General features: G+C 36.9%; 1 protein-coding gene across 4 annotated transcripts in view; it reads right to left on the reverse strand.

The window, feature by feature from the left end:
- CA12 (carbonic anhydrase 12) overlaps positions 1-13,007 on the reverse strand; it is a 76,825-nt gene that overhangs the window by 16,899 nt on the left and 46,919 nt on the right. For all 4 annotated transcript variants that reach the window (XM_074234343.1, XM_074234341.1, XM_074234340.1 and 1 more), the window contains exons 3-8: positions 11,153-11,332; positions 8,894-9,036; positions 4,505-4,600; positions 3,432-3,495; positions 2,748-2,905; positions 503-629 (exon numbers count right to left, since the gene is read on the reverse strand). In XM_074234343.1, coding sequence (XP_074090444.1) covers positions 503-629; positions 2,748-2,905; positions 3,432-3,495; positions 4,505-4,600; positions 8,894-9,036; positions 11,153-11,332 — 768 coding nt within the window. The remainder of the gene's footprint in view (positions 1-502; positions 630-2,747; positions 2,906-3,431; positions 3,496-4,504; positions 4,601-8,893; positions 9,037-11,152; positions 11,333-13,007) is intronic.

Raw genomic sequence — 13,007 nt, forward strand, 5'->3', positions numbered from 1 at the left:
AGCACATGAAGACAAATTGTGAAGATGGTGGTGAATCCCAGCAGCAGAAGGGCATATGGGACAGAAAGTTAGAGTCTCAAATTTAAAGTCAGTCTTTCTTTTATTGAGTATCTCAGGAATTAAAAGAATTCCTTTACTATCCATTGCAGATTTATGGCTTCAAGGTTAGCCCTTGAAATGAGGGACAAGCTTAGAAGGGCTCCATTCTAATTTCCCTATGAAAGTCTTTCTGATTTCATAAGGACCTGGGGTCCTGAGCCATTTACTCAAGTAAATTCCTGATTTGAAATTCCTGAAATGAAGGAAAGTTTATCAAAGCTTTCTAGGACCCTCATAAAATTCAGAAGTTTTCTGAACCACCACCAGTTTACTTAGTTCAACTAATAATGAAGTCAGACAGCTGTGGAAACAATAGGTTCTTTGCCTCCCTGAGTTCAAGAGGGTTCTCCATCATTCTTCCTTTCTTCCCACCCCCACTGAAAAAAGGGTTGCATCCTCTTACCTTTTTGGAAGGAGACCCTTACAAGCCTTTCATCAAATTTTTGAACTCTTCGGAAGTTGTTGGTCATTTCCACAGGTGAGGGATCATCTATATGAGTGCAATACAGAGCAGTCTCCAGAGCCAGCAGCTATGAGGGAGTAGAGACACACACTGCCATTAGGAGGTAGTATGCAAGTGACTTAGGCTTTTCTTCAGTTGGGTGAAGTGTGATGCCAATTGCACTTGTATGCACGTGGGTTTCCTTTTTCAAAGGTGGAAACCAGAAACGAGAAGGATATTTACTCTTCCAAACTCTTTCCAACTCTAAACTTTGCATAAACGTGAAGCACTCTGAGTAATCATTTTTTTCTACTAGTAAGGAAAGTTCTTTATTAGTCTTAGCCTCCAAAAGACTCAAGAGAACAACTTACTCTCTAAGGTAAAGTATATTGGGGAAGAATGATTCATAAGCAAGTATTTTCTTTTTGTTGTTGTTTTTGCAAGGCAATGGGGTTAAGTGGCTTGCCCAAGGCCACACAAGCTAGGTAATTATTAAGTGTCTGAGGTCGGATTTGAACTCAGGTACTCCTGACTCCAGGGCTGGTGCTCTTATCCACTGCACCACCTAGCCGCCCCTGCAAGTATTTTCACTCTAGGAAAGCAAAGGTCCATTTCTGCCTCTTTACATTTGACTGTCCCTCCATCTTACCAAAAATAACTAGTGATTTGGTATTCATCTCCACTTATACTTCCCTATTAAATTGAATTGAAGGTTGAAATCAGATCTGACTATGGATATTTTAGGTGATGTGGAGGAATATATCTGGTTATAGGGTCATAGGTCATTGAGGAGCATGGATTTAAAATCTACCGAGACATCAGAAGTCATCAAGTTAAGGAAACTGAAGACCAAAGAGATTAACTGATCTCCCCAGGGTCATATATTTAGTAAAAGGTAGGATTCAAATTTAGAAAGGGCAAAAAATTCTGAATTGTAAAAAAAAGTTCTAGATGAGATGTTCTCAGTTTTTTCTCAATACCACATTAAATTACATGAAATAATTAGGAAGGGCTCAAGCAGGAATGTGCTAGAACCAGTTTGAACTAAGAACTAGCATTTAAATTTTTAGTGTGAGCATTTACAGCTTGGAAATTGGCAAATACTACAAATCAAAGCTTGATTTACTGTTTTGTTAAATGTCTAGACTCAAGAAAGTGATGGAAAATGTAAATAATTCAGATTAAACTTAAAAGTATGTCAACACATGTTTTTGAAAACCAGTTGTTAAGAACTTACTAGCATATCAGTGAATACAAGAGTTTTGCCATTATTTGTATAGGGATTTCATGAACCCAATAAAATTAGCAACCTCTTTCAAATCAGTTTTTGAGTTACAATATTACTATTTCACTATAGAAATCATTTTTTATTCTTTCCATCCAATCAAATTAATTCAATACATATTTATTACCCTTTGATGTAGACTTCTTATATCAGAAGCCTCCATCAGAGGAGTCAGGAAACCAGGAAAAAGGTAAGAATATGAAAAAGATGACCAATAATATCTTTGCAAATAATCAAAATTAGCATTCATATATTACTTTATGGTAGACAAAGTATTTTATGTTATCTCATTTGACTGTCACAACTTTAGGAGGTATGATATTATTATCCTCATTTTACAGATGAAGAGACCAAAGTTTAAAAAGGTTAAATGACTTTCCCAGGGGTCACAGGTTTTGAACTTGGGTCTTTCAGATGCCAAGATCAATCTTCTATCTGCTAGATCACAGAACTGTAAACTCCCTTTATTTTGTTCATGAAGACAATGGTTAACTTAAACTATACCTAATTTTAACTTAAATCCAAAATCTGCCTATTGGAAAGGTTAGACTTTTACATTCTTTTGTGAAATAATTTGCCATTCATTCCATTGATATGAGCTAGGTATTGAGTAATATCTAGGTATAAAGAGGCAAGGCAGGGCTCTTGGAGGATAGGGACTACCAGGGCCTTCTCTGTTCTATTTTCCTTCCCACTTTCTTATGACCATTTTTTTAAAGACCTGTGCTAGTAAACATTTGTGATTCTCATCCTTCTTAGTATTTCCATTTCCAATATCACTTTTGTGTAGGAAATAAGAGGGGACTGAGTGTTTGTCTCTGATTTTCTCATGGTTTTTCCTAGACTTACTCAAATGATGCACTAACTCAGTTTTCTAAAAATTAAAATATGATATAGAATCCAGAATATCTCCCTAGTTACCTGGTCCTGGGAGATTTGGACAGGGTTTCGGAAAACTGTCCAGAGCACACTGGGGAAGCAAGGAGGAGTGGTCAGAGAACCTTGGTAGCGGTAGTATTCATCTAGATTCTTAGGAAGAAGTTCTTGGATGTTAAGACCTGGAATTTGAACTTTCTGATCTGAAAGAAACACAATTATGGATAGGGGTAAAGGAGTGATATTAACATCTCTGCAACATATAGAAATGTTCTGATAAGAACCCTAAGCATATTTCTGTTTCCAGTTATGCAGTGACCTCCCTTCACTATAGCTCACAAATTCCCCATTGTCTTGCTGCCCACCCTCCAGATTTTGCCTCCTCACCCCCAGTTCTGCCAAGTGATCTTTTACCTTATCTGGTCAGGAATTAGGCCTCTATGTCCCCTTGCCATCTCTATATCAAACTGTTGGATCTCTACCCTCTCTCCCTTTCCAACTCCCCTTCATGTGTTTTCTTTCCTTAGAATGGGAGCCCTTTGAGGGTAGGCAGGAACCAGCTTTGTCTGTTTCTGTGTCTCTCCAATTGTTTTCTGCTGCCTGTTATCCACAAGTCTCTGAATATGGACACCACCATTTCTGTTTTTCTTTGTCATACATTCTTTATCTTTTGCATCTTGTCCCCAGAAAATACCAAAGTATCAAACAAGGGACCCTCGGGCCACTTACCTTTGTACTTAACATCCTGGAGATGACTGAAGATCTTGTCATAGGAAGGACTGAAGGAACCTATCTGTAATACATTTGACATGGTTGAGCTGCTTGAACTGAGGAAGGATTCCTTTGAGCAATTAGATTAGAGCAGGGTTTCTTAACCTTTTTGTGTATCATGTATCATGTATCATGTATCTCTTTGGCAATCTGGTGAAGCCCCTGAAGACTTCTTTCTCAGAATAAAGTTTTTAAATGCAGGATAAGATCACCCATAAAAAAATTGTGTTGAAATATAGTTTTCCAAATATCTATCTATCTATCTATCTATCTATCTATCTATATATATATATATATATATGTATGTATATATTTACATAAAAATCTGTTCATGGACTAGAGGTTAATTACTCTTGGATTAGAGGAAGTTCTCAGTCATTAGCAGGCAACAGGCACTTATGTTACAGCCTTGATCTCCTGAAAGATGTACTTTGATATTACAATTAGGAGGATCATCATGGGAAATTGTTCTATTATTAGAGAATTGCCATTGAGTTCCTGCCATTTTGTATTCCTCCACAAGTCACTGCCCCTTGGGTTTCTAAAGCATTGTACTAAGTGCTAAATTATACTGCTTTATTTTGCAATATTACTGCAAAAATGGTAATCAAAAGAAAACTCTAACTCAGATCTTGAAGAGGTATGCTAAGAACAAAAGTTCACCTAAGAATGACCTGTTTAAGAGATCTAGATAAAGCTAGCATTTATCACTTAAAGCCCTTCACAATTTAATCCCCAAATCACTCTCTAAACCATCTTTTCATTTCTACCATGCACTCTTTGACCCCAGTATAAAAAGATATCATCATTATGTAGGTCTCCCCCCCAGACTAAAGAATTTTCTAGAAAGAAAAACATTGTATCATAAAGGTCATTTTTATCTGTAGAACACACAACAAGCCAGCTGAACCTTTGAGGTAGGAGTCCAGGGACAAAACTGTCAGATTCCAGCTATTTGAAATCACATTTGGAAATCCTCTAAACCAAAAGATGGAGGGGGAGGGTATCAAGAGGACCAGTGAACTTCTTACCTCAATAAGAACAGCCAGAACAGCTAGTCCATCTGATTTGTCCTTGGCTGTGGACACATCAGGATATTTGTCTGAGTTATAATGGACAATATGTAGCTATAATGGAGAGAAAAGGTCAAAATGTCAGTGTCAAAGAAATATTAAACTTAATTCCTGTAAAGAGTCATGGAAATACTAAATTATTTTAGAGAAATTCTATTTCTTTCTTGAGGCTATAACTAGTTATTTTTGATCAAATGGAAAGGCTGTATTTAATACGTAGTCCCCTCAAATTCAGTCACTCCCAAATACCACTTAATTTAGAAATGCTCAAGGGCTGAGATGAGAACCCTCCAACCACCAGCTTATTTTAATTCAACCTACAAAGCCAGTATTTATCCTGTAAGCTAAAAAAACACAGATTTAAAAGAATTTAAAAGTCTATATAATATTCTATGTTGCCACAAAACAGAATATTACCCCATAAAAAAGGTATTCTTCTCTCTAAATGAACTACAGCATTCTCTAATTTCCATAGGAGAAAAATATTTTTCCTATAAAACAAGCAAAAATATAGTTTTATAACACATTATGAGAATTTTACCCTCTTTGTGACTGTATTTTGTTCACAATTATCATTTTCCATAAAAATTAGTAAATTATTTAGATCCTTGGTTCTTAAGACTTTAACAAACATTGAAATTCTGTCTCTGAGTATTTCCCTACCTCCTTTTTCCTATCTATCTCACCATAATTGGCTCTAATATAGAAATTTAATGTGTTTGTAGAAGTTATAATTGGTAAATATAATATTTCTCGTTTTAAATTTAAAAACTGGATAAATAGAACATGAAAAAGCTAGATGGAATCAGGAAGACCTGTTTGAATCCCACCTTATAGTTATCAGCTGTGTAACCTTCCCCATTAACAATCTTTGTTAATTCCCACCTTCCCTTTGCTAATTATCTATAGTTTATACTTTATACATCTTGTTTGTACCTAGTTGTTTGAATTTTTGTCTCTCCCAATAAATGGAGAACTCGAGAACATTCAGTGTTTTGCCTTTCTTTGTATCTTAAGCATTTAGCCCAGTATCTGATATATAGTGTAATCACTCATAAATGCTTGTTGATTGATTGACCACAGTCTCCTTATCCGTTAAATGGCTATAATAATATATCATAATATAGCTATATAAAATACAATAGCTATATTAATAAAATATATTGTGTCACATATAATCATAATATAACCTATTATAATATATAAGCATGTGGGGCAGCTAGATGGATAGAACACTGGCCCTGGAGTCAGTAGGACCTGAGTTCAAATTTGATCTCAGACATTTAATAATAAAACCTAGCTATATGACCTTAGGTAAATCACTTAACCCCATTGCCTTGCCAAAAAAAAAAAGAAAGGCTTGTAATTGGGCTAGCTAAGCAGAACAGTCTTTTAATATGCAGGTTCCTTTTTCAATATAAATCATGTAAACAAAATCTTGCAATCCTTAATTTGTAATTTATGTGTCATTTCTTTGGTCACACAAATAACTACCTAATTTCTGAATCAAGAGAATTTCCTAAATCATCTCAGGAATAAAATATATAAACTCCATATCATCGATATGACATTTTCTAAAACAACAGTGGAAGAGCAGAGGCTGATAGGTGTTGCAGTGGATAGAGCACCAGTCTGGGAGTCAGGAGGACCTGAATTCAAAGCCAGCCTCAGACATTTAATATTTGTCTAGCTGTGTGACCTGGAATGAGTCACCTAGCCCCATTGCCTTAAATGAATTAAAATTTTTAAAAAATGGAGGAGCAAAGGGATGAGATGAAGCATAATTTAACCCCTTCTGTGCCTCAGGATTTCAAAATTACAAGGATACTTAAGGCCATCTACATTTTATTAAGTTTATGTGCCTTTTTTAAAGGCATTAAAAAAAAGATAATCTTGATTGAGATTTGTTTTCTCCCCAGAAAGCTGATTAAGAATCAAATCTCCTTACTACTGGGTATATATTTATCTTTAGTTATTACAACATCTCAGTTCTTTTTACTTAAATTTTTTTTTAAAGTAATGTCTTACAACAACTCTATGAAGGAAAGTAGCATAAGAATCATTATCTTCATTTTCCATATAAGGAAACTTAGATATACAAAAAATAACTTGACCTGAGTCACTTGGCACTTGACTAGTAAGTGCCCTATCAGGATTTGAAGCTCGTTTTCCTGAAAGCAAATCAATAAGGTTTATGTGCTACACACACACACACACACACACACACACACACACACACACACACACAACTTGAACCTTCGTAGAAGAAAGAAAAGCAATCAAAATGATCTGCAACTACCTAAATCCTAATTCCTTCCAGGACCATCTCCAGTCGTTCTTATTCATATTTGTCCATTGGACCTAGATGACTCTGGAGGAGAAAGTGAGGCTGTCGATTTAGCACAGCACCTCTCACTCAAATCCAATTCACTTGCTTATCATGGCATCACCTCCCTGATGTCTGGTTTTCATCAAGAACAAAGGATAAACCTCATCATCATCAACATCATCATCATCAAATTCTAATTTCTACCTGTACTTCAGCTTCTTTATATTCCCCTGAGGAAGGAAAGTATCCACTTAACAATTAGCCAGAAATAATTGCAGTGTTTGAGCTTTAGAGAGGGACATTAAAATATGTGAGCTTCTAATAGTACCATCAAATATCATGTCCAGAATTATACCCCACCTTACTTCTAAGAAGACCTATAATTAGCCTGAGACATGAAACCATTTAGCTGTTATGAACAGTGGAGAATCGACTTGTAATTATTCACTGTAGAATCCATTGCCTGATCTGTGGTATTTACCCCTTGTATTGCATTATAAACATTTACAACCACTCCCTTGTGTTCCGGCCTGTAGGAACTAAAAAGTGGAGTAAAAAGCCAGCAATTATGAGTTGTCACTAAAGGAATAAGGTTCTGCCCCTCCTCCCATTCTCTGTTGACATTGTGGATTTGCACACCAGGGTTATACAGTGCAACATAACCCAGGGTGGCATATTATAACTCTAAGCTACCTTTCAGCAGATCTTTAAGCAGAAAACATGACTCCCTCTATCAAAGTTTGATGGGTTTTGTGTTTTTTCCCTTCAATATTCTGACACTGTTCATTATTATTATTTGTCTATTATGTTAAAGTAGGGATTAGAGAGAAAAATAGAAGGGGGATTCATCCCAACCCATGCCCCCACTCCTCCATTCTATATCTAAGACTTCAATAAATAACCAAAGATAGCATAATCCTGAATAGAGCTGCCAGAATAATAATGGATTATTCCTGGTAAGAGAGGCTAATTTAAACAGTGCTACAAAATTGTGGAATGTAGAAGTTATAGAGACTATTAGTATCTAATGTGATGATAGTAGAAGGAATTCTTCATTTTCAATGGATCATTTATAGACTTTAAACTGGAAGTTACCTTAGACATCATCTTGTCTAGGTCCTTTATTTTACATAAGGTTACTGAAGCTCAGAGAGATTTATTCTAGACCACATAAAGAGTAAGTGACAGAGGTGAGATTTGAATTCTTCTTCTGAGTTTGGAGAGACAGTAGCAAATGATGATAAGAGCACCTTATTAGACTGTAAGCTCCTTGAGGACAAAGTCTATTTTTTGCCTTTTTTTTGTAACCCAGGTGATCAGTACATTGCCCCTCACAAAGCAGATTGACTGACTTTCCTTGGGACCAAGAAGCCTGATTTGTGGATCTGACAATTACTGGATGTGGTGCCCTTCACCAAGTTGCTTAATCCCTCTGAACCCTCATCTTTGAGATGGAGATAATAAAATGTGGACCACCTCTCTCTACATTCTCCACTCTATCTGGACATCTTGAAAGATTTGTAGTATGTGTCTACTGCTAAGCTGGGGAAAAGGGCAAATCACAAACCTCCATGAAGCATTGATTACAAATAATTTATCTAGTAAATGTTCAAAGTAATTAAAATGAAGAGAAACTCTTGCTTTGTCTATATAACAGTGTATTCTCCTTTCATCCTAACCGGATGTTTAATTAGTCACATGAAGGCATCAGGCAGGTTCCTAGCACATTCACTAGAATATTTCAGCTTAATTAGATATGGGGGGAGGGAGAAATAGAGTGAATTTTCAGATGCCTCCAACCCATCAACTGCAGCTAGATTGCTTAAAACCTTCCACATATCATTTATATAAAATAGTGGTCAAGTGGTAAATGGCATTAACATCTGAACTGTATGTCTACAAGAAGCACAACCATTAGCCACCCAAGCAATGTGCTCATCAGAAGGCAGATGCAGTTCCACATCAGTATTGGGGACAACTTGAGCACTGCCTTCAATCTTCCCTCCCACTCCACTTACCTCAGCTGCAAAATGCTTCCCATCAACTGTATGTTCAGAGCCATGGGGATTATTCTGATTGCCCCAGTGCAAATGAAGCTCTGTTGCCTTGTATCTGGGACCCAGGCCTTTAATGAACATATCTGGAGAGAGATCTAATTTCACTGTGAGGGGAAAAAAAAGCAATTGATTCATTAATATCAATGCAGGGAATAGAGGTTTAAAAACAATGAGATCAGAAAACTCACAGACCCAGATAAGTAGAGCTAAAAGAGATTTGGAAATCAGAGTCTGGCTTCTTCTCACCCTGATAGGATTGCCCAACTCTGTATACCTTCAAGGCCTGAATTTTTCCATTTGTAAAATGTATTTGATACTGGCAAACCTATTTCACCAGAGAATTTGGAAGAGTTTATTAATCTATATGTTTAGTACTTCAGGATAATAATATACTCTCGAGTAGACATTGGGTTAATTAACCTTTAATATCATTAGAAATCTCAGGTTGTAAGTAGGAGCCAGGACCTGGTATTAGTAAGTTATCTAAGTTGGGTGACTGAGATATAGAAATATCTCTTGTTACTGCTGCTGTTACCAGTATAACCAGGGGATATAAATGCTCCACAGTAGGCATTTTCTCTGGAGAGATTCTGCATTTTCTAGTATAATTCTTGATGAAATTCTAACAAAGCAGTTTAAAAAAAACTCACATCCATCTTTAAAAAACCATTTGTTAAGGGCTGCTAGTGGCGCAGTGGATAGAGCACTGGCCCTCGAGTCAGGAGTACCTGAGTTCTTAATAATTGCCTAGTTGTGTGGCCTTGGGCAAGCCACTTAACCCCATTTGCCTTGCAAAAAAACCCATTTGTTAATAGCAACAAAGCTGGCAAACTTGTAGAGCAGTCACACTTCTGTTGAACAGAGTAAAGCCACCACAGTCACAAATAACATAGACATCGGGAAGGACATTTGAGAGAAGAGAATGAAGGAAGAATGGGGAGAGCTGGAGGTAATTACATGAAATTTAGATACAATAAACCCCAGCATACTTTTGGTGATTAGACTGACCACTGAGGTTCTAGGGATATGGAACACTGAACACATCATTTGAACCTTGGGTGCTAAAAAAGAAATAGGGTTGTGATCCTGGGTTTAACAGTGATGACACAGCTCACTGTGTTATTAGGATTCCTAGGTCCCAATAGTACTGAATGAATTTTATGATCCCTGGGGTTCCATAGAACTATAAATCTAGAATCAGAAGGGAGACAAAGAGACCACATGATCCAACCCCCAGTGAAGGAGGGATGCTCAATAATCAGTAATCATCTGCTTCAGGGACAATTGAAAAGGTTCACTTTCAACTCTGCATATTGTCAGGATAAAGAGCTGAATTTGTGTAGAGATTCCATTCTATAACCTATACATGCTCACCACTCCTTCCCTACAAAACATTAATCTATCCTTCCTAATACCCAATGATATCCTTTTTTAAAAAGTATTTTAAGACGAAGGACAAAGCATGTTACTTTGTTGACAGTGCTATGAGATTATATTTTGAAGTTGTGGTCTGTTTCTAGGACAATTTTGTCATGGGACTCAATTCTCAGACTTTGAAGGTCTTAGATGCACTATAATGCAGAATATGTATAGCTGTTATTGTTATTATTTGATCCTTTCAGTCATTTCTAATTCTTCATGACCCCATTTGAGATTTTCTTGGCAAAGCTTACTGGAGTGGTTTGTCATTTCCTTATGTAGTTCATTTTATAGATGAGGAACTAATACAAACAGGGCTAGCTGACTTGCCCAAGGTCACAAAGCCAGTAAGTGTCTGAGGCCAGATTTCAACTCAGAAAAATGAGTCTCCATGACTTGAGGTTGGGCACTCTATCTACTGTGCCACCTCATTGTCCAAGTAGTATCTCTACTGTTAGATCTTTTTTACTCTTAAGATCTTTCAGTTTGGCTTGTTCTTTGTTCCTTCTCTTACCACTGGAGGTTAGATCATGTCACTCCATGATGGAACTGCTTCTGGAGGGTGTTTGTGTGTGTGTGTGTGTGTGTGTGTGTGTGTGTGTGTGTGTTGGCAGGGGAAGAAAAAAGCTTAAATTGTCCTTGGGAAGAGCCCATGATGATGTCATTCTCCCTAAGGGAGAGAACCCACATACGTGGTATAAAGTTTTGGCTGTGTTGGTTCCTATAGTAGACCTACTATGTTTTCAAGTGGGGAAAATGGAGAGAAACAGTGGGAAAATACTTCTTCAGTGTCCAACTTACCAGAATGTCCATTATTAGTCAGAATAAACTGCTCATTAGAAGACATATTGTAACCTTCTAGTTCTATGGGAGAAAGGGTAGAATCATATTGAAGGATGTCACTGTGAAAATCTATGGGAGACTGGGACACTCCTCCACAGGAAGGAAAGGACTTTGGCCAAGCTTTCTCTCCATTATCACCTAGAGAGAAGAGTTAAAGCAGACATATCTTGATCACTGTCTTCTAGTTTTTGTTTCAAGATGATTGCTCTTTCCATGTTTGCAACAAGAAAGCAATGAGCAAATTCTTCAAAGAAAACAGTTCTTTATTAACTTTGTAGTAGGCAACACTTATAAACTGTTTCCATTTAGCTGAATGGGCATGAAAAAACGAGAAACATCTAGAGAAGTTTGGTCAAATAAACATATCTCCTCATTCAAAAAAACAGAGCTGCTGACTATTTATATTTTTATGTATTTATTTAACATTACAAACACATTCAGAATATACAGAAATCTTCCCAGCCTCTATTGGCAATTGCCATTTACAGGTATTTTATGATTATAGTGTATATTACTTACATTATTCATTCAGTCCTCACTATAACCCTGTATATTAAGCCAATTTTACAGATGAGTAAACTAAAGCACATAAAATTTAATTGAATTTCCCAAGGTTGTACAACTGATAAAAGGCAAAGCCAAGAAATGTATCCAAGTCATAAGCCTAGTACTCTTCTGAGATACTGCTTTGCCTCTGTAATCATTAGTCCACTAGAGGAAGCTAGGTGTTACAGTGGATAGAGCTCACTGTTCACTGAGTTCAAATCCAGCTTCAGATACTTAATAATTTTGTGACCCTGGACAAAATGAAATTATCTCACAGAAATTTACATAGCTATAAACTTTTGTCTCCTTTTCTTTTGTCTTTTTGCCTCGTCTTTCCCTTTTTCTATCCATCCTCCACACAGCTGCCAAAGTGACTTTTCTAAGGCATCTCATTCCCCTCTTCAGTCTGTTTCTTTTTGCCCCTGGGGTCTTATGTAAACTCCTGCCCTTGGCATAGTTTTTCACAACTTGGTTCCAAAGTACCTTTTCAACCTTATTATACATTTCTTCCCTTCAGGCATTCTATGTTCCAGTCAACTGTGCTGTTTCTTGCTCCATCTCCCATTTTTGTTTCTTTGTAGTCTGTTTCCCCAATGCCTAGAATTCGTTCTCTTTATCTCTGCCTCTTTAGTTTCTTTCAAAACTCAACTCAGACTCCTCATTCTACTTAAAGTCCTTCCTGATTCCTCTCTCTAGTTGCTTTCTCTTCTAAATAACTGAATTCCTTTTGGATGATGATGCAATTTTATACTTTGGGGGCACCCTCTATTTTGTATCTACTTTTATGTCTCCCTTGATTGAATATAAGCTCCTCAACCCTCCTTCACTTTTTTTTAAGGTTTTTGCAAGGCAATAGGGTTAAGTGGTTTGCCCAGGGCCACACAGCTAGATAATTATTAAGTGTCTGAGGCCATATTTGAACCCAGGTCCTCCTGACTCCAGGGCTGCTGCTTTATCCACTGCGCTACCTAGCCCCCCCCCCCCCCATCACTTTCATTAATGAATCCTCAACACCTAACTTAGAGCCTAAGTTGGTACTTAAATACTTGTTAATGATTTGATCTGCTAGATCAGGTTAGGCTGCCTGACTTGTTCATTCTAATATACAGATAATTTCAACCTGACCTCAAAGTCTTTGTGGATTGATACATTTTTATGCTGCTTGTGTCATCTAATTTCACTGAATACAAATCCTTAGATGTGCCATTTGGATTATGCATAGCATCCCTCACCTTGTGGATGCTTAAAGACTATAAAATAATTATAA

Source organism: Macrotis lagotis, chromosome 4 (assembly GCF_037893015.1).
Source record: "Macrotis lagotis isolate mMagLag1 chromosome 4, bilby.v1.9.chrom.fasta, whole genome shotgun sequence".
NCBI classification, from domain to species: Eukaryota; Metazoa; Chordata; class Mammalia; order Peramelemorphia; family Peramelidae; genus Macrotis; species Macrotis lagotis.